The sequence below is a fragment of the Halichoerus grypus genome, chromosome 10 (assembly GCF_964656455.1).
Source record: "Halichoerus grypus chromosome 10, mHalGry1.hap1.1, whole genome shotgun sequence".
Taxonomy (NCBI): Eukaryota; Metazoa; Chordata; class Mammalia; order Carnivora; family Phocidae; genus Halichoerus; species Halichoerus grypus.
Window position 1 is genome coordinate 138279177 of NC_135721.1, and position 20529 is coordinate 138299705.

General features: G+C 63.3%; 1 protein-coding gene across 3 annotated transcripts; it reads right to left on the minus strand.

Annotated features, from left to right (window-relative positions):
- Positions 1-8037: 8037 nt before the first annotated feature.
- Positions 8038-20213, minus strand: CHRNA4 (cholinergic receptor nicotinic alpha 4 subunit). 3 transcript variants are annotated; one of them, XM_036085006.2, is made up of 6 exons: positions 19902-20209; positions 18420-18571; positions 16854-16898; positions 16633-16742; positions 11183-12551; positions 8038-8477 (listed from the first exon to the last, which is right to left on the minus strand). In XM_036085006.2, exons 1-6 carry the CDS (start codon positions 19981-19983, stop codon positions 8352-8354), a joined length of 1884 nt encoding a protein of 627 aa, XP_035940899.1. In that variant the 5' UTR covers positions 19984-20209; the 3' UTR covers positions 8038-8351. The 3 variants fall into 3 exon arrangements, with proteins under 3 accessions (XP_035940899.1, XP_035940895.1, XP_035940908.1); XM_036085002.2 differs by having other exon boundaries at positions 16633-16898; positions 19902-20213; XM_036085015.2 differs by lacking the exons at positions 16854-16898; positions 18420-18571; positions 19902-20209 and having other exon boundaries at positions 16546-16689.
- Between the last annotated feature and the right edge of the window lie 316 nt (positions 20214-20529).

Sequence of the window (20529 nt, forward strand, 5' to 3'; positions counted from 1 at the left end):
CAGCTGCACTCTGAGCTACCGGTGGGGGGGGTGCTTTGAACGCGGTGCGCAGCCCCTCCTCAAACACTGACCTCCTGGGCCCAGCCAGGCATTGGGTTTGGGCAGTCTCAGGGGGCTCCCCACCTCCCTAGTAGCAGCCCCCTCTCTAATGTCATAACGTCCGGCTCCCCTCCCACGTGCTTGGGCCCTGTGGGGACCCTGACTGGCCGGCCCCCTGCCTTGTCACTGCCAGGGCCCCCCCTGCTCCCGCCCAGCAGCCTGGACAGCGCAGCTGGTGCCGTAACCAGCCCCTGGCCGTGCCCCACACTCACTCACCTAGAAACCTCACCAGCTGCGGGTCTGGGGCCGCATCTGCTATGGCCTGTCGACACCACATCATGTTCCAGACTAGGAGGAATTTGGGGTGGGCCTCCTTTAGATGCGGAGGCCAACAAAGCCTTCCGAGGTGACATTTGAGCAGAGACAGAAACAAAGAGGGGCGTGGCAGGCAGGAGAAAGCTGTAGCAGGGCCACGGCTCGCGGGAGGCCAGGACCACGGTACCGCCCAGAGACGGCGGGAGGCTGCAGAAGCTGGAGCGGCGAGGGCAGAGGAAGCTGAGCCTAGGGCCAGGGGCAGGGTCAGCCCCACCAGGCCTCGGGCAGCACGGGGGCGTGGGGTCTGGACTTGGACTTAGGAGCAGGCCACCAGGGCTTCTGAGCAGGGGACTGATGGGACCTGGTGTCTGCTTTGCACGGTCTGTGGGTAAGACCTCAGGGACCTCGTCCGTTGTCCTCTGAGACGGAGGTGGTGAGGGCAGGTGGAGCTCGGGACAGGCTGCTGGCGGAGGCTGAGCCCTGGGGTGAGCAGTCTGGGGTGGGCGAGCAGGTTCCAGGTGCCCCCTGGCAGCCAAGGGCAGAGGAGGTGACGAGTCCGGGGCTCATGGGGACAGAAGTGTGGGGGCCGCTGTCTCAGAGTGAGGGGAAGCCTCGGGGCTGGTTCTCTGGGTGTGAAGGCAGGCCAGGCTCGGCCGGGGGGCACCGTCGGGGGGGGCAGACGGGAGGCACCCGCCCTGGATTGTTCGGTCGGGGAGGCAGGGGAGGGAGTTGCCATCCAGCATGAGAGCCCAGCAGGACCGGGCACCGGCTCCCCGCCCTGCCCGCCCCAATCTGCCACGGCCCTGCCTGCCACCTCCAACCCGGCTCGGCAGGCTGGAGAGACAGCAAGCCTGCCGCCCGCCCTCCCGACCTCAGCCCGTGGCCGACGGTACGTGTCCACGTGAGGCCACAGCGCACCCAAACCCTCTGCACACACTCACATTCCCACGCACGCACTCGCAGACACGTGCACACGTGTGTGCCCGAACGTACACCCGCCGCACCCGCGTCCACAGGCAGCCACCACCGGTCTGGGAGACCGTGCAACGGGAAAGCAAGGCTTCAGGGGAGCAGAGCCTGACCTGGGCAGACAGCCTCCACCAGACCAGCACGGACGCATGTCCCGCCCGCCATTGACCTAAAAATCACAACACCGTCAAAGAGGGAAGGATGCACAGCAACGACACGAAGCCAGAATTAACAAGAATGAAGAAAAGACCATCGGCAGCCCAGCGTGGAGGACACAAAAGGAGAAGCAAGAGTAAGGCAGGCGGGGCGGTTACGGGACCAGCCGGAAGACGTCTCCCCGGGGCTCAAAACGGGATGAAAAAGAGAGAATGTGAGTGTCGACATCCACATGGCGGGGGTCCAAGAGGAAAGGGGCGGCGAGTGAATGAGGACTGCAGAGTGTTGAAATACTTCGTTTTTAAAATTAGAGAAGATCTGAGACCTTACACTGAAAGGCTTAGAGAACCAAATGGGATCGATTTTTAGAGTACACCCTTAGAGGGGCGCCTGGGTGGCTCAGTCGTTAAGCGTCTGCCTTCGGCTCAGGTCATGATCCCAGGGTCCTGGGATCGCGGGGTCCTCTCCTTCTCCCTCTGACCCTCCCCTCCCCTCTCAAAAAAAAAAAAATACACCCTTAGATTCTTTAATGCAAAACACGACAAAGATAATAGAAATATTCCTTAGGAGTCAGCTCTGTGTTAGAAGACAGGAGCATAATGACCCAAAGTGTTGAAGAAAAAATACTCAAATTTTACATCCAGTGGAATTATCACTGAAATCAATGTGGTAAAAACATATTCTGAGTCCACAAATCTCAGAAGGGGAAACAAGATTCTCTTTGGCAGTCCAGTTGGGCTTCTGCAGAAAGGGGAGAATAACCAGAAATTAGACCCAATACACAGGAAACCCTATAGTCACTGAAAGGCAATGAAATTTGCTACTGACTGAATAATGAAGCCCTCCACACGGACAAATCACTACAATTCTAGATCCTTCCACGGTGGCTGGTGTGTGGGAGGGCAGGTTCCTGAAGGCAACCAAAGCGCTTGCTTTATTTGGCAGTGGGCGGCATGATATCAATTTATTAAATTCTTAAAACATACAAACCTTGGTCTTAAGTTGGGAGCAGCCACTAGGAGGAAAAAATTAGAACGTAAACCTTCAAGATTAGCCAACTAGGTCAAGTTTTCTTTTATGGGAGGGGACAGAATACGTAAACAGAAAAGAGAAACAGCTTAAACATATCCCAATGTAGCAGAAATTACAATAAATATAAGTGAGTTTAACTCGTCAAGAGATGAGCTCTCCAAATTGCGTGGAAAGGCAAGACCCAGCTTTCTGTTCCTAGCCGGGACAGAGAAGCCAGGATTGGACCAAGAACCACCAAGGCCAAGAGGAGGTGAGAGGCAGCTGTGCTCGGCATTTCGATGCGGAAGATGGAGTTTTCTACAAATGGTGCAGAGACAACTGGAGGCTTGAGGCAAAGGCATTGACCCCCCCATCTCACACCATGCACAAAAACTAATTTGAAAAATGTTATAAACTGAAACATAGGGGCGCCTGGGGGGCTCAGTCGGTGAAGCGTCTGCCTTCAGCTCAGGTCATGATCTCAGGTCCCAGGATCGAGTCCCGCTTCGGGCTCCCTACTCCACAGGAAGCCTGCTTCTCCCTCTGCCTCTCCTTCATGCTTGTGTCTCTCTCTCTTGCTCTCTCTCTCTCTCTCTTGCTCTCTCTCTCTCATGCTCACTCTCCCTCCCTCTCTCGCAAATAAATAAAATCTTTAAAAAAGTAAACTGAAACATAAAAGCTAAAACCAAACTTTCTGGAAGGAAATACATACGTACATACAACCTCGGGATAAGCAGATTTCTCAGAAAGGATCCATAAGCAATAACCATAGAAGGGAACAGTAATAAATCGCACCTCATCGAAATTAAAAGCTTTTCTTCAACACACCGTTAAGAAAATGAAAAACATAGTCACAGATGGGAAGAAATATTAACAACTCGTTGGAAGAAAGCGGTATGTAATGAGAAAATACTTCAACACTTCACTGAGCGAGACACACGGTTGGCCAGGGAGCCCCCAGCATGGCGCTCAATGCCGCGGGTCTTCAGGGAAGTGAACCGAAGTGCAGGCTGCCCTGGACGGCTCGTCACTGCTGCCGCGTGACCCACACCCAGGGGTCGCTGAGGGTGGCTGCAGGGGCGCGGGGTGCACGACCGGGCAGTTTCTCAGCTCCTTACGAAGACAGAAGCACCAGTCTCCTGCGGCCCCGAAATTCTAGGTATTTGCCCCAAAGAAATGAAAACACGTCCACACAAAGACTCGTGTGTGAGTGTGCGAAGCAGCATCATCCATCACAGCGCCAACCAGGAACATCCAAATGTCCATCAGTGAATAAAGACATGGCGGTGCATTCGTGGACATGAGCGATCTCATACAAACTGTGGAGGAACGGCCATCCGCAAAGGAGTGTCTTCCATTTCCACGAGGTTCTAGAACACGTGAAGCCTCTCTAGCGGTGGCGGTCAGGGTGGTGGTTCCCTGGGGAGCGGAGGGTGTCCTGGGGTGATGGAAATGCTCCGTCTCTTGACCTGGGTGGTATCCACATGTCGTCCACGTCGTAAACACTGACATGAGTCAGGTTAGTGGTTAAAGGTGGAAACACCCCCAAAAGGAAGCTGAACGGCTATGTAGTTGTCAGAAAAGGTAGACTTCGAAACCCAGAACACCGCCCGAGACAAAGGGGGGAGTTACGTAAGGGTAAACGGGCCCGTTCGGCAGGAGGACGTGGCCCCAGACGTGACAGAGCAGAAGCCGACAAACCCACAGCGGTCCTCGGTGACACCCGCAGCCGCTCAGGAATCGGGACGGAAAGTAGACAGAAGGCCAGCCGTCTGCAGCGCCCAGCCAGACCTCTCCCCTGACCTGACCTGGCCGGCATTTCTAGAACATTCCCCACGGCAAGCCGCACCTCCCTGTCAAGCGTATGTGGAAGTGGGCTGCGATCAACCACACACTGGGCCCCAAAGCGTCACGAATGTAAAATCAAACCGTCTGCAGTGGGACTGAATCAGAAGCCCACACTGAGCCCTGGGAAGCTGGCTAAAGGACAAGAGCACGAGTTACGCAGCAGGCGAGGAGCATATGGTAAGAACCCGGCCTCGCTACCGAGCTGCAGAGTGCCGGTGACAGCTCAGTGAGGGTGAGACGCGGCTGGGTCCTCGCGGGGGGGGCGGGGAGCAAAGGGACGCAACCGCGAGCCATCGGCCGCAGTTCACACAGTGCGGGCACGCACGTCCCACCCCGCAGCAATCGCTCCTGGTGGTACGACCGACAGAAATGCATAGATGCACCAAAACGTGCCCCGAGATGTTCACAGCGGGATTACGCCTGACAGCCTCAAACTGGAGACAGCCCAGACGCCCAGCGGCAGGGGGTGGGTAGATGAAGGCTGGTGTGGCTGCCACGGAATCCTGCGGAACGGCCGGAGCCCACTGCCTGGGGCTGCGCGTAGCAAATGGACGGAGCGTGGACACAGCTGAGGAAAGGAAGCTGGTGCTCCCAGCAGCGTGTGCTCCCCTCTCTGCGAAATCCAAGAACAGGCGAGACCGGCGGACGGCCAGGGGCGGGGCTGCGGCACGGCCGGTCTGTGCGGGAAAGCCGGCCAAGCTATGGCCTTGGTCGGTGCACCCATGAGGCAGGCAGATGTCCGGACGCGCCAGCAGGATGTCAGGAGGGGCCCCCGCCATCATCCCGGTGTCGTGCGGTGCCGCCCAACTCGGCGTTTTTATTCAGACTGAAAGGGAAAACTCTAGACTAGAAGGACCGGAGCCCGGGACCATCGTCCAGGTAAGCGGTTACTGCGGTAGAAACACACACTGGGATCACGAACCTGTCCTGTGAGGGCTCAGGCGGGAAGCAGCTCCTGCTTTGTGGGCCACGAGGTCTCCATGGAAGCACCAGGCCTGCCGCCGTGGGCCGTGGCCGGCGTGGCCACGTGCAGGCAGAACTCCGCGGGCCGTGGCCTGCTGGCCTGGGGGTTGCTGAGGGTGGGGAACAGCCGGACCTGAACACACTTGTGGAGGGAAAGCAGAGGTGCGCGGTGAGTTCGGGAACCCGGGCGCCGGCCAGGTCCCGTGACCGAGCAGCATGACGACAGCCCTCCGTGCCCGTCTCCACCCGTACAGGTGACGAGGTGAGGCCATGGAGAGGCCTGTGCCGTTGAAAGGAGGATCTATGACTTCATTTCCACGCTGGGCCCCCCAGGGCCACAAGGCAGGATGAGGGGAAGGCCCAGGCCACGGCCTTACTGGGGCTTCCAAGGCAGGGTGGGGCGGACGGCTCAGGACCGGCTGGTTTGGAGCGCGGGGCCGCCCCAGCACCTGGCCGCGGGTGAGTGAGGCAGGGGACAGTGGCTCGGGGAGCGGGAGAGCCAGGCATGCGGGTGGTGGGGCCCGGCCACGGGCGGGACGGGGGACACATGCCTGGCGCACTCTAGGCAGATGCCCGTCACTCCTGGGACCCCACTGCCCTGGGGGCTGTCCCTCCCCAGGCCTGTAAGGCCCCCAAGATGCGCTGACATCACAAGATGCTGATCGTAAAAACACGGTTAACACAATGGGAGATGAGAACATGCTCCACACAAAGACGGCACGGCACTCACGGCCGCTGAGCCAGGGCCCCAGGGACTGGGAGCAAGGACTGTGGAAGGCGACCCAGAAGCCAGCCTGCTCTCGTTTATGAAGCCGCTCGGCAGCTACTGTTAAAAGTTCACGGGTGGACCCAAGACCACGATGGGTCTCGGCGATGCCGCCCCGGCTGGAGGGTGGCGGGAGGGCCCCACACCGCAGGCCTCCCCCTTACCGCCAGAACGGGCCGGGCGGGCTTTCCGGGGACCGCAGCGTCCCGTGTGCACAACAGGGTCCTGGGTCCCTGGTGTCTCATCCGTCAGACTCACTGATAGGACGGCAGACAATCGTGCACTTTGTCACAAGGAAATGTTGCCTCGATGGAAAAAACAAAACCCTGGAGGCAAATACGACAAGACAGCGATGGTGGCTCATCTGCTGTGATGGGAACATGGCGCTGAGTTTTCGAGTGTGGATTTTCTGACATGGTGTTTGAGTCTTAAAAAAGCACAACAAAAACTGAAAACAAGAAAGGGACAGGCGAGAGTCTCCGTGCCATAGCCCCGTGGTCTCTCCCGACCCAGAAAAGAACATCCACGCTGGGCCCAGCGCCAGGGACCCTCCGCGCCGCCACGGTGCATCTGGACCTGCTTACGTCAAGACTGAGGAGCTTACATCTGAAATCCGTGTCCGGGCCCCGCCGCGGGGACCTGGTGCCTCCCGCGCCACATGGGGATGGCCGCCCCAGACAGCGCCCCGGGAGGCTGGTGCAGGTCACAGCGGGGCCCTGGGGGCTGGAGCAGCGACAATGCCCGGACTTAGACACTGGGGTCTCTGCATCCCTCTCCTGGACGCGAGGACCGCCCGGGCCCCAGTTGGGGTCCAGTGTCACAGGTGCCCCAGGGGAGGGCGAGGGTGTGGCTGCCGCCCTGGTTCTCGTGCACCCAGCGTCGCTGCCGAGGGGGACCAGCGGTCGGGCCTGACAGCAACAAGGCCCATCAGATGCTTGGTCACCATCTGCGCCCCTCTCCTGACCCGGGCACCTCGCAGGCAGGGAGGTGGGCTCCAGGGCCAGCTCCCACCTGCCATGCGGCACCCCTGAAGTAAGGGGGTCAGGGCAGGTGGGATTTTGGCCATCAATAGGGGGCCCAGATTCCTTAGCCTCCTGGGCCTTGTCCTCTATGAATATCGTCCTTACCCCCCCTTCCCTGGCACTCGGGGCCTAAGGGCTCCAAAGAATCAGGGAGAGCCCGGGGGCAGCACCTGCCTGCCCCCATGCCACCCCCAGGGGCACAGGGATACTGTTGGGGCCGCCTTGAGGAGGATGACACCAGGTACCCCAGGCTGGCGCCCTCAGGTCTCCTCGGCTGTGCTGGTCCCCCCCCATGCCATTTCTCAGGGGCCCCAGCCCCAGGGACCACACTCCAGAGGGCCCCAGGGTCAGCCTGGCTGAGCTGTCCTCAGGGACCCCTCACCGTGGCTACCACGTTTGTGCTTTAGAGAGGTGTCCCGAGGGGCTGTGCATAGAGGGGGACCCACAGGAGGTCGGGGAGAGCCTGGACAAGGGCCCGGAGCCCCTGGTCTGGACACTGCTCCGGGGCCCTCACAAACTACCGGTGACCAGCAGGACTCTGGCCGCATCACTAGGCCCCTGCAAATGCTTGCCCAGGACCCCCCAGGACCGCAGGAAGCCAGACGTCGGACTCTTGGGGGCAAAGGGTGCCCTCGCCGTGGGGCATGCGTCCCCTTCAAGCAGGCCCAGGCCCAACACCATTCCCCAAAGCCCCTGACACTAATTTACCCAGAATAAAACGAAACAAGAAAATCCCTGCTTGGACCCACCCCTGGCAAATGAGATCTGAGAGTCTGCTGCCCGGCCTCTGTGGGGTCCAAGAGAGCCTGCCTGAGGATGCCTCCGGGATCTCCCAGGGATGAGGGGCGTGTGCGGCTGGGGGGCCGAGGTCGTGGCCCTCAGACAGGGGGACACGCTGGGCTGCATGCTGAGCAGTCAGACGCGTGTCCGGGGCAGGAAGCCAATGTGTCACCATGCTCCAGATAAACTTTAATAAGATGTGGGCGGTGACCCCGCCCTCCAGACAAGAACAGGCGTTTACCCGCTGTCCTTTCCAGCCCGGCCGCCCCCCGGCAGGTCTCAGCAGGGCTGAGCCACACCGGCCCCCCCGGGGGCAGTGGCCTTTCCCAAGGCCGTCTTGCAGTCAACAGAAAATGGGGGGACGATTTAGCATATGACGTGACCCCACAGAATGCAGGAGTCCCTTGGACGGCCAGGCACAGAGCCCCGGCGAGCGGCCCATAGACGCCGCGGGTGTCCTGCAGGTGCCTGGCCCCTTCCCGCTAGATCATGCCGGCCAGCCAGGGCGGGAGGAAGAGGCCCGCGGTGCCCAGCAGGCAGACGATGATGAACACCCAGAGGAAGATGCGGTCGATGACCATGGCCACGTACTTCCAATCCTCCTTCACCTGCAAACACAGACACAAATGGTCACTCCCAGCCCACCGCCCTCGGGCCTCCAGGCCACAAATACCTTCTAGAACCTGAGGCTTCCTGAGGCAGGTTCTCCGTGTCCCCTCTTTGACACCAAGGTAACCACGGGAGGCTGGCAGGGAGCCCAAGTGCCAGGGAGGGGGAGACAGGGAGGGCCTTTGGGGATACGGGGGTCTAGGCTGCTTCATGGGGACATCTGTTCTCACTGGGAGAGCAGTGTGGGAGGGGCACCGTGGACGCCATCCAGTGCACCCCCATTGTGCAGATGAGGACAGTGAGGCTCAGACGGGACGCCCACACCTTGGCTATTCAGGGCCAGGAGCATCCTGCTGGGGGCCCCACGGTGGTCGGCATCCAGAGAGTGATGGTTGAAGCCCAGCTGCCCTCTGCACCTGCCCACCCTGCTCCAGGGACAGTGCTCACAGGTCAGCTGCCCTCCTGGGTCAGCAGGATCTCTTAGCTCCGTCCCTGAAGCCCCTCAAGGTAGACACAGACCTGGGCACTGCGGGCCGGCTCCAAGTGGGGCAGAGCTGCCCGGGAGAACAGGGCCCCTCGGCGGGGGTGAGGGAGAGGCCCTGGGTTGAGGTGGGGTCCGGCACGCCGAGGCCGGAGGGCGGGCGGTGGGCCATGTCCCCTGTGGTCATCCACCTGAAGAAAGGCGGTGGAACCATCCATGTGCAGATGGGGACCCGCGGCACCGGGTGGCTGGGGGTGGCCATGGTCATGCATCCCAGATCCCAACCCAGGCCGGCCGCTCCGCAGTCCTGGCTCCCGATCCCAGTCCTCAGCCTCCCCCAGGGCAGAGGCTCCACGAGGCGGACGGAGGCCGTGGCCACAAGCACGTCCTGGGTGGGCAGCCCGTCGGTGCCTGAGGGACAGGAAAGGAGGCGGCCCCCGCCTCAGGCCAGCCAGGCACAGAGGGCAGGATGGCGGAGGCAGGGGGCAGGCTCAGCCCTCCCGTTTGGGGGTGTCATGGGTATGGAGGGCTCTCCGCTGCCCTTTTCTGCTCTGATTTCTCAAGTAATCAGAGACACCCTGATGGTTTTAAACCAGACCAAAACCAGAGAGCAAACAAGGTCACTTATAAATAAAAAGTCCCTCCAGGACCCTCTGTTCCAGGAAGGTTGAGAAGCAGTCCATGGCCTCATCCTCCACTTTGTCTTTGATCCCCGCTGGGCGCGTCCCCCATCCTGAGGATGAAAGGCCTCGTGGACAAAGCTGCCCAGAGCACCCGAGGTCCATCCACGTCAAGGCAGCTTCACTCCCCAGAGCCTGGCGTCGCTCTGAAGCCGGAACCAGGTCGCGGCAGCCCGTCGTGCCACGCAGACAAATGCGGGGCTGGGCCCCGGCCGGACAGGTGCGCACGGCCGCCGGAGCCCCTCAGGATTCTGGTCACACTTCTACAGGCGTTAGTCACTCCTCAGCGGCGCTCAGCCTGCACGTCAAGTCAGGAGGCGGCCTGCTATTTCAAGAGCTGGCAGCAGAATGGGGTCCCCAGAAGCAGGTTCTCCCAGGCAGAATGTTCCGGAAACCTCCAGAATAGCTTCACAGCCTCTTGAGATTCCGCAGGGTGTCCCACTCCCAGGGGTGTGCTGCATGGGTCCAGGGCTCGCTCAGCCATGGGGCAGGGGGTCCCCGTGTGTGTCCCACACACAATCAGGGGCCGTGACCTGCCGGGCCCAGGCTGCCCCCAAGTGACGGCCCCGCGGACTGAGCAGGGTGGGCGACCCCCTCACTTCTGCCCATGCTCTGACCTGAGGGCTCCCCACCAGCCTGGACCCGTGTAGACACCCTCCCTCCCTCCCGGCTCTGTGGGGTCCTGAGTGTCAGCCAAGGCTGAGCTGGGACCCCTGGCCCCTGGTGCGACCCCATGACCAGTGGACAAATATCAGCAGAAAGAAAGAGGAACGTTCCCTTCCTGGTGGGGGGTCAGCAGAGCTGGCCAGTCCCCGGCCCACTGCCCACCAGCTGGGGGCCTGGGCTCGTCTGGTCACCTCTCCTCCAGGAACTGGGAACAACAGGAGCGTCCTGTCTCCGCCCTCGGGGCTGACACTCAGCAGAGGGACTGGGGACACTGGGCTCCTCTGATCCCTGCTGGTGAGTGAGGAGCCCCCAGAGGAGGACCAGCTCCCTGGGTCCCCAGGTCCCTGCGGCTGGGCCAGCGTTACTGCCCCTACACCTACAACTCCTTCTCCCCAGCTTGACACGCGGGGTGCTGGCCAGAGAGGCAGGACTGTGCCCCAGACCCCAGTCCACCCCTCCCCATTAGGCCTCCTTTCAGCCCCTCTCGCTTCCTGTCCACCCCTGCACCGGGGCCCAGCCACCCCCCGTCCCTCCCCAGAGACCCACTCCTGGCCCCTGAGGGGACATTCCCGGTGGCCAGCAACAGTGCCCAGACTTCCCGGGCAAGGCCGCCCTGCACCCTGCGGGCTCCCCGTGTCCTGGACGACACAGAGGACACCCCCACAGTACACTCTCACTAGCCACCCCAGGGACCGCCTGCCAGAATCAGACGCTCGGGGAAAAGACAGCAGGACAGGGTGGGGGCTGGGCTGCACGCACCCCAGAGCTTAGTAGCCTGGGTCTGGGCCCGGGTTTGGGGATTTTTCACCGGCCACACCCTCCTCCAGAGAGGAAAGGGAAGCAGACAGAGCCTGTCCGGCCACAGGCAGAAACTCACCGAGAAGTCTGTGTCTTCGGCCTTCAGATGGTCTGCGATGTACTGGACACCCTCGATCGCCCGCGTCAGGGCTGGAGACAGGGGCAGGTGCGGGGGGGGCACTTTGGTGCCCCGGGGTTTGAACACGGCATTTGGGGACGGCTCCTTCTTGCACCTGCATTTGCACGGAGAGGGCTGGTCTGGGGGCAGGGGCTCGGCGGAGCCGGCCTTCAGAAAGGCAGGGGAGCCGGCCACGGGGCCCCCAGCCGGGGAGGCGGCATCGTCTTGGGGAACGCAGTACTGGATGCTCCGAGACCGGCATCGAACACCGTCTTCCACGGCTTCGGCGGGGCTGGACATGTGCTGGACGCTCAGAGACCGGGCTTTGGTGAGCCCTGGGGCCCGGGTGCTGGCGGGTGGGTGGCGGGGGTCAGGCGAGGGGCAGGGGCTCCCGTTCTCAGCCTCTGAGGGCGGCAACGCAGGGACCTGGTCCGAGGGTGACTCGCAGGCTGGCTGGGGCTTGGCTGGCTCATCCGGGGGGCTGCAGAAGGACGGGGAGCGCGATGGGCCCCGGCTCTGGGCTCCGCCCACGAAGCTGGGCTCCCCCTCAGGCTCGGGCCAGAAGCCGGGGGCGCTGGCCATCTTATGCACGGACTCGATGAGCCGCCTGCAGTTGCCCTTGACCACAGACGGCCGCTTCATGAAGAGCAAGCGGGGCACCACATCCAGGAAGACCCGGCGCACCCACGCGGGCATGGTGTGTGTGCGCGGGGAGCGGTGGTGCACGTTGAGCACGAAAACCGTGATGACGATGGACAGCGTGACGAAGATCATGGTGAAGAGCAGGTACTCGCCGATGAGCGGGATGACCAGGGAGGTGGAGGGGATGATCTCCGTGATGAGTAGCAGGAAGACGGTGAGCGAGAGCAACACAGAGATGCAGAGCGTGATCTTCTCGCCGCACTCAGACGGCAGGTAGAAGACCAGCACCGTGAGGCAGGAGATGAGCAGGCAGGGGATGATGAGGTTGATGGTGTAGAAGAGGGGCAGGCGCCGGATGACGAAGGCGTAGGTGATGTCCGGGTAGACCTCGGCGCAGCACTCGTATTTGCGGGTGTTGTAGGTGCCCACAGCGTCCACAATGACCCACTCGCCGCTCTCCCACAGGTCCAGCTGGTCCACGCGGCTGTGCATGCTCACCAGGTCGATCTTGGCCTTGTCGTACGTCCAGGACCCGAACTTCATGGTGCAGTTCTGCTGGTCGAAGGGGAAGAAGGTGACGTCGATGCTGCAGGAGCTCTTGTAGATGGCGGGGGGTGTCCACTGGACCCGCCCGTCGTGGAAGAGGTGGGCCTTGGTCAGGTGGGTGACCGCAAAGTCCCCGTCCGCGCTGTGCAGGAAGAGAGGGGCGTGAGACCCACCAAAACCGCAGCCTGGCTCTCACACGCGTCTGGCTTCCCAGGTGAGCGAAGAAAGGCAGGGGACCCGGCCAGGGACCAGGCTAGGTGTAGCTGGGCTGGCGGCCCCGGGCACTTCCCTCATCTGCCTCAGCTTATCGCCCCTACCCTAGGGGGGACACGTGGCTTGGAGGACATCTAAGCGGCCCCCGTCATGCCTGACACACAAGCTTGTTGGTGACAGTGGCGATCACTTGGCGGGTAGAGCAGGGACTGGGGTCCTACACCTGCTAGCACCAGGGTGAGGTGGCACCCGGTCCGTCTCTGTCCTGGAGCTGCCAACTGTCTGTGCTGGGAACGAGCGGGCAGCCTGGGGCGGGGGGGGGGGGTCACGTCCCTGCAAGGGCCCGAGGTCAGGGAGCTCCTGTCCGCGGTGTGAGGGCAAGTGGGGCCTGACTCTGGAGAACAGCCCCACACTCTCCTGCCCCTGGGCCTAGGGCAGAGGGGATGGAAGGTCTCAACTCCCACCCGTCTCCCATGTAGATTTGTATCCAGGGGGGTTGGGGGCCGAGCAGCCCCTCCTGGGACCCATCACTGCACACCTGGCCATTCGCGCCCTCTGGAGAACACGGACATGAAAGTGGCTCTTGGGACAGAGCCGAGTCCCCTGCAGGTCACCCTGGAGGACGGGCCAAACTTGGGGTGGGGGCCTGCCTAGCCACCGTCTCCTGCCACAGGCCGAGTGTGCAACACCACTGAGCACCTTTTTCTCCACTATCCCCACGACTTACAGGTGAGGACCCCCTTTCTTGCACAGGTGAGGACCCTGGGCTGCCTGAGCAGGAGGGGACAGGGCCCACCCCTGGCCATCCGCCCTCCTGCCTTGTCCTCAGCCTCAGGGGTGTTGGCGCCTGTCCGTGGCCGGGTGGGTGGCAGACGGGGAACTGCTGTCCCTGGGCCTGGGCTTCACAGACAGCAATGTCCGCCTCAGTGTCTCCGCAAGGACGTGCACAAGTTGGCGTGCCACGCTGGTGCCTTGTGGAGTGAGAAGCCAGGGACAGCTGCTAACAGGCCCCACCCCGAGCCCTCATCGGCTCCTGGACTCGGCCCTGCTCTGCTCCACAGCTGGAAGCCCCTGGACGCAGGTTAGGGTCCCCAGCAGGTGCAACCTGAGCTGCGTGCATACCGCTCTCCTGGCCTCAGTTTCCCCCCGGGCTGGGCTGTCCACTCTGACCATGAACAGATGGAGGCATCTGGCTTGGCTCTGAAGCGCTGACGGGGAACCTCCCCACGGCCCCATGGACCCCCAGGACAGCACCCGTGGGCGCCACGCTGCCTTGACACTGCGGGGGGGGCCACCGCACAACCTGCCGGCACAGGCTGTGGACGTGAGTCAGGTGCCCCACCAAGGGCTCAGAGCTCGGCCGTCCGTGCCCGCCCACACCCACCATGGCCTAGAAGCCCCCAGACATCGAGCTCAGACGCCCCGACGGTCTCAGTTGCTGCCAATCCGATCCTATGACCTCCAGGAACCCTTCTGGGCTGACGTCTAGGTCAGTGGTCAGTGGAGACCCGCAGATGCATCCACAGGACAAGCGACAGGGGCTTTGCATGCGGGACACACAGCCTGGACTCCAGCGTGGGACTGAGGCTCTCTCTGGGGCGGGATGAGGTGGACTGTCCTCCCTCAGCAAACTCGCTCTGAAACCCAAAGCCTTGTCCCTCTGAGGCATAAAGCAAATGCGCAAACATGGCTCAGCAAACATTCTGCAGGGAGATTAGAGGCTCCAGTCAGCGGCGTGAGCCCGGGGAGCCCTGATCCCCAGGAAGGGAAGGGAATGTTCCAGAAGTTCACTGAAAGCAGCCCAGGACTAGGAATGTGCACCCAGGCCTCGGGGTCTTGATGCCCACAGACAAGATCCGAGTCTTCTCCTGGTGCACAGCCCGCAGACCCCCATGGCTGTGCACCCCTCCACCCCACGCCCCCAGCCTGGGGGGCTCCTGTGTCCTCGCCCAGTGCAGACCTGGCTCAGATCCCGGAGACCCTCCCAGGAGGGCGTCCCCCTCGGGACGTGGGGTCAGGACCTGCGGGCAGAGGTGGTCCCGTGGTGCAGCATCTCACTTCCACCGGCCCGCCCCTCGAGGAGGCGGAGGATCTCAGAAGGCAGCCCGGTGGGGTCCAACTTCCTCGCCCGCCCCTCGAGGAGGCGGAGGATCTCAGAAGGCAGCCCGATGGGGTCCAACTTCCTCGCCGTGCTGGCTTCGAGGCCCCCAGTTGTGCAGGGGCCGGTGCAGGGGCGAGGAAGCACCCGCCAGCAGGTTCCGGCCCCGCGTCCCACCCCCAGCAGCACTGTGCCTCCAGGAAGCCGCGGGGCTCCGGACGCTGGGACCCAACGGTCAGATCTTGAGCACACTCTGGCCTCGCTGCGTAGAGCTGCGGCCCCAGCAGAGCAGAGGAGGCTTCCTGGCCCGTCCAGGTTCCTGCCCAGGCCCCGCGAACCCCCATCCGTGTGGTGTTGCGTGAAAGAGGCCTTGCGAGACCCTCCTCCCCAAAGGGCCACCACAGAGAAGCCCCCAGGTGGACAGCAGAGCCTCCCATGCAGGGGGTTTCCCAAAGCCGTCTGAAAAGGTGCCCCCACCTTTCCCCTCGCCCAGTAGCCCCGGCTGGTCACCTGGCCGCACTCAAGTGCACACGGGCCTGGCCGGCGTCAGCCACCCCGCGGCCCCGTCCAGAAAGAGCCTCTATGCCGACCACAGCCCCACAGACAGGCTGGGGGCCCACACCCTCCCCCGGGGCCTGGAAGAGGAGAGAGGAGGGAATTTGAAGTGGCAGCCCCATCTCCCGGCCGCAGTCCTGGGGGGTCTGCACAGGCCCCGGAGCTGCTCCTGCCTGGGGAGGGTGGAGCTGTCCCCACAGCACGGATGCTCCCCTGGGTCCCAGGACGCGGACACCATGTTCTCTGAGTCAAACGGCCCCTGAGACCCGGGGCAGGGGCTGTGGGGAGCTGAGTGCAGACCCCAGGAAGGCTGGGGAGGCTGGAGAACCCCGGGCTGGTGGTTCAGCGGGGCTGGCTGTGGAGAGCAGGGAGCCTGGCCTGCGGGAAGAGCAGCACCACCGCCTTCCCGCTCACGGAGCTGACCCCCTAATGCGTCCCGAAAACCATCAAGCTCTTCCCACTGCCATTACTGGAATCAATTAAGTTGGAAGAAGAGCCCAATCGTTCTTAATCAAATAGCAACATTTTATAGGTCAGGCCCAGTGCCCGGGGCCCTGGAAGGAGCTTTGTACCAGAGCCCATCGGGGTCTGGCTGTGGGGGGCAGGGGTCCGCAGGGAGCTCAGTGCTTCCATTTGCTTTGTCTGTGGCTCTGTGGGAGCTGCGGCTCGGGCCCGAGCCTGAGACGGGATCACCGCCCAGCTATGACCCAGCAGTGACCTGGGGACACAAGCGGACGTCAGGCTGCCCCGGGCTCAGGAGCCCCAGCAAGGGTCTGGCAAAGGACAGTTTGGATCCCACTCTCTGCCTCGGCCATGCCTGGCAAACACCTCTGTGCTTCCGGCACAGAATGATGGTGTACGTGAGCAGGTTCAGCGAGGCGTCCTGTCCCACAGGCTGCTTGCTCAGGGCTGGGGAGGGGCCGAGCACCCAGGTGAAGAGGCACCCAAAGGCCAGGGGCAGCGGGCAGAAATGAGGCTGGAGTGGGGCGGGAGTCTGGGGGCTTCCTGCATGGAAGGACCACCGCCCGGCCAGGGGTGATCCGGAAAACACAAGTGCTGCTCCGGGCCCACGGCCCCCTTGCCCCCACGGGGAGAGGAACTGATGCCTGAGCGGAGCTGGCTGGACCCACGCTACACCCAGGACCCCTGTCCCCTGCTTTGCTCACCAGCGGCCCGCCCCCCAGACCCTCCACCTCCTCCTTGGCGCCCTCCACTTCCTCCCAGAGGCTTCAGCACAGGCTGCCGAGGGGGGGCACACACAGGTCAGTACCTCTTGCTCATGCCTGGATCCCCTGGGTCACTCACACCTGGAGACAGGTGCCTGCCGCCCCCGCCCGCTGACTTCCCCGGGGCTCACTTATTGTAGAGGACGATGTCCGGCCGCCAGATGAGCTCAGAGGGAATGCGGATGGAGGTGACGTTCTCGTAGTCAGCGGGGTCCCAGCGCAGCTTATAGTCATGCCACTCCTGGGCCAGGGCGGGAGGAGGAAAGCACAGCCGGTGAGGGGGGCGAGGAGGGGGAAGGGGGGAAGGGGGTGGGGGGAGGAACGAGGGCTGGAGGGGCCCCCACTCACTCACCTGCTTCACCCACACATTGGTTGTCATCATCTGGTTCTTCTCATCCTAGGACACAAAGGACAATGGCGGCTGTGACCCTCTGGGGGACAAACGTGTGTGTGTGTCTGTGTGTGTGTGTGTCCCTTGCTCTCTCTCTTGACCCTGAGTTTCCTCGCCCACAAAGACAGGCCTGAGATGAACATGGGGAGCAGGTGACCCCAGAAAGGAATGAGTACCTCAGCCCTGGAGGCAACCAAGTCCAGGACGGTCAGCCCGAGGGGACTTAGAGAGGTGGGGACGAGGCCCCTGAACTTCTCCAGAAGGAGAGTGGGGACAAGGATTGTCTGACGTGGCGGGTGGCCAGCGCCCGGCCCGCCCCCAGCTACGTCAGATGTGTGGGACGTGCGGAGGGCTCCCAGGCTGCTGGAGGAGAGCCTCCGCGCAGGCCCCCTGCCAGCTTGCATCGGCCCTCCCGGCTGCTCATGGCAGCCCGTCTGCAAGCTCCTAGGTGGGCAACCCCGGTATGCACAGGTCCCACTTGGTCACCAAGCTGGCCCCTGGACAGACTGCCCCTTTAGGAACAGGGTCCCAGGACCCTAAGGTGGACAGGTAAGGGGCTGGAGCAGGGGAGGTAGAATCGGGAGACCCAGCTGGTTCCGTCTCAAGGTCACTGTGTGGGTCACACCCCTCCACCGGCAGCTTCCCCCGCCACAAGCTGACATAGCCTGGGGTCCTGGGAGGGGAGCGAGGTGGGCATGTGGGGAGATCCATGGCCCCCCCAGTTGGATGAACTCCAGTGCCCTCCCTGCCACCAGAGCGGGCTGCCTCCTAGTGCGGGAAACTCAGGCCCTTCCAAACCCAGCAAGCCTGGAACCTCCTCGTGTGCACGAACCGAGCTCCCGGAGGCCCCCGCTGCTCCACGCTGCAGCCCATACTCCCAGGCTCCTGGGGTCCCACCCCACTGAACCCACTACCTAGTCCCCCCCAGCGGATGCCTCAGCCCTTCCAGAGCCACTTGGAGGCTGGACTCCCAGCACCCTCCCAGCAGCCTTCTCGGGTCCTAACCAGGAAGGTAAACACACCCAAACCTGTCTGGGCCTTGCTGGGACACATATTCCAGACCGGTGGACGGGGGGCTCTCCTAGGCGAGGTCTGCCAGGGCAGCCCAAGGCCCGCCCCTCCCCCACTCACTGCTACAGCACACACAAGCTCCTCCCGCCCCTTGCAGCTCCGGCACCTCCCCACCCCCACCCCCACCCCACAGAGGCATTTTCTGCTCTTTGCTCCTGAAGGAGATGGCCCTGACCTACTGCTGAAAATCTGGCATTTGGGTTTTCCTATGTGGGGGGCCTCCCTGTCCTCTGGGCTCCACCACGAGGGCACATTTGCGGGGTCCTGCAGGGTCGACACAAAGAGCCTGCGTGCAGTGCCGATGCGGCCCCCCCACCCCTCCAGGCTCCCCAGGCTCGGCGGCCACCGCCAGGCCGGCCTCCCCTCAGATGCGGGTGCTCCCTCAGCACGAGCCTCCGCGGCTGTGTGTGATGGGCCGAGGCTCAGAGCTCCCCGCCCCCCACTCTTGGCACCTACCACATCAATGAGCTGTGCGATGGACAGCCCAAAGTGGACAAGAACCACGTCCGAGATGTTGGCCACGGGCCGGGACCACTTGTTGTAGCCAGAGAAGAGTTTCTTCAGCAGCCGTTCCTCCGCATGGGCCCGGGTCTCCACGTGGCTGCTTACTATGGGGACAGGAAAGTGGTGCAGCTCGGCGGTAGAGGATGGCAGTCATCCAGGCTGCCCCTCGGACCTCCCACCAGGCCCTGGCTTCCTCCAGCTCCATCCACCTCAGGACATTTGCACATCCTGCCCCACTCCTGGCCTCAGTTTCTCTCCTGCCCTCTGGGTAAAAGTGTAACTTCCTCAGGGAAGCCTCCCCAGACCCCTTAGGTGCCCTGCACGGCACCCCAAACAAAGACAACAGTAAGTGCTGACTGGGAAGGAGGAGCTGGATCTTCAGCTAAAACCCGGCCTCAAAGCACAAGGTGAAGGTAACCGCAGGACTCCAGGACAGGCCCAAATGGGGGGACGGAGAGCCTGCTTCTTGTGGCTGCCGGTGGCCCTGAGTTCTCACCAGACACTGCCGACTCCAGCACCCTGGGTTCCTGGACAGATGGCCTTCTGTGAGTCAAGGGTGACCCCCCCCCACATACACACTCTGCTTCTTGAGGAGGGGCCACTCTGATCCAGCCCAGCCCCACTGACCAGTCTGTTGTCAGAGGGCCTCTCTGTCTCTCCTGGGCACCTGCACTGGGGTCACCGCATCATATGGGGATTTGGGGAGGGGAACAGGGTACCAGCTGCCTGCACTCAGCTCGGTCCTGCTCACCTGTATGTCCTAGACCGGATGTTAAGAGGGGATTCACAAGCACCCTAGGGTCAGTCTTAGACCCCCTGGGACCCTTTACTCTGAGTCCAGAGGCCCCCCTCCCCCAGCCTTATTCTGCCTGGTCCATTGCACCAGGAAGGTCCAGCCCACTCCTCACTGGGGAGGCCGGGGGCTGAAATTCCCTCCACCAAACTATGAATAGCAAGGTCTGCCCGGGGCTGGGGCGGGGGGCGCAGGGGGCAAGGACTTCCCCTGTCCCAGTGAGCTTGGGGGAGCAGAAAAGGTGTGGATGGGGCGCGGCCAAGGGCGGAAGCCACCCCTCTGCTCCCCCAAACCAGGAGCAGGCATGGGGGGTGTCTGCAGGGAAATTTGGCCGGAGGGATGAAGACGGAGAGACGGCCCCGCCTCTCTCTACCCAAGTTGGAGCTTCTGGGTCCAGCTCCCAAAACAGCAGCCCCCCCACCCCCACCCAAACCCCTCTCCGGCATTCGCGGGCGAGTTAACTCCTTCCTTGCCCCGCTCAGTCCGCACCGCGGCACAGCCTTTGCGTCTGGGGGTGGGGGAGCCTGGGCGGCCGCCCCGCTGCGCACACCCGCGGCCGGGAGCTTCCCCTCCTCTGGCTCTGGAGGTCCAAGGCCGCCCTGAGCTGGACGAAAGGGGCCGTCTGGCGCCCCGAAACTTACCGGGTAGGAAGCCGGCCCCCAGCAGCATCAGCAGCGGCGGGAGCAGCGGCGGCGGCGGCGCCCCGGGGCCCCCGAGCTCCATGGCGCACCGAGCGGGCTCTAGACGCGGGCGGCTCCCGGCTCCGCCGCGCCCCCGCTCCCAGGCCCACGCGCGCCCAACTTCATGCCCCCGCGCCGCGCGGGCCGCTCCGTCCACTGGGCCTCGTTCCGCCGCTCCTCCCGCGGGGCGCGGCGGCGGCGACCCGGCCGGGAGGGGAGCTCGGGGCTGTGGGCTCCGCGGCGCGGCCCCGCCCGGACCTGCCCGCCTCCAGCCGGCGAGGAGGAGACGGAGGAGGGAGAGGGGGAGGAGGGGGGGAGGAGAGGAGGGGGAAAGCGGGAGAGGACGTGAGGGGAGGAGGGTGGGTGGGGCGGGGGGCAGACCGCCAGCTGAGAGGGGGCGCAGAGGCTGCGCTGGGCTGACGCCTGGGTAAAGTTTCCCTCGTCCTCCCCGGGGCTGGGGACGTGCCCGAGCCAGGGGTGGGGGCCCGTAGTCACTGCGTGCGACTGGGGGATCCTGGCGCCGGGCTGGTTTCCGGACCACGACACACTGACCTCCACCCCCGTCCCCAGTCCTGGCGCCCCACCGCCT

Bases quoted from the DNA above. Each gene is read 5' to 3' on its own strand.
- CHRNA4 (XM_036085002.2), bottom strand. From the start codon at position 19,983: ATGGAGCTCGGGGGCCCCGGGGCGCCGCCGCCGCCGCTGCTCCCGCCG. The intron at 12,552-16,632 runs GTGAGCCCCGGG...CTTCCTGCACAG, and splicing joins GACATCGTCCTCTACAATAA to CGCGGACGGGGACTTTGCGG. The intron at 8,478-11,182 runs GTGAGTTTCTGC...CTGTGTTTGCAG, and splicing joins CCGAAGACACAGACTTCTCG to GTGAAGGAGGATTGGAAGTA.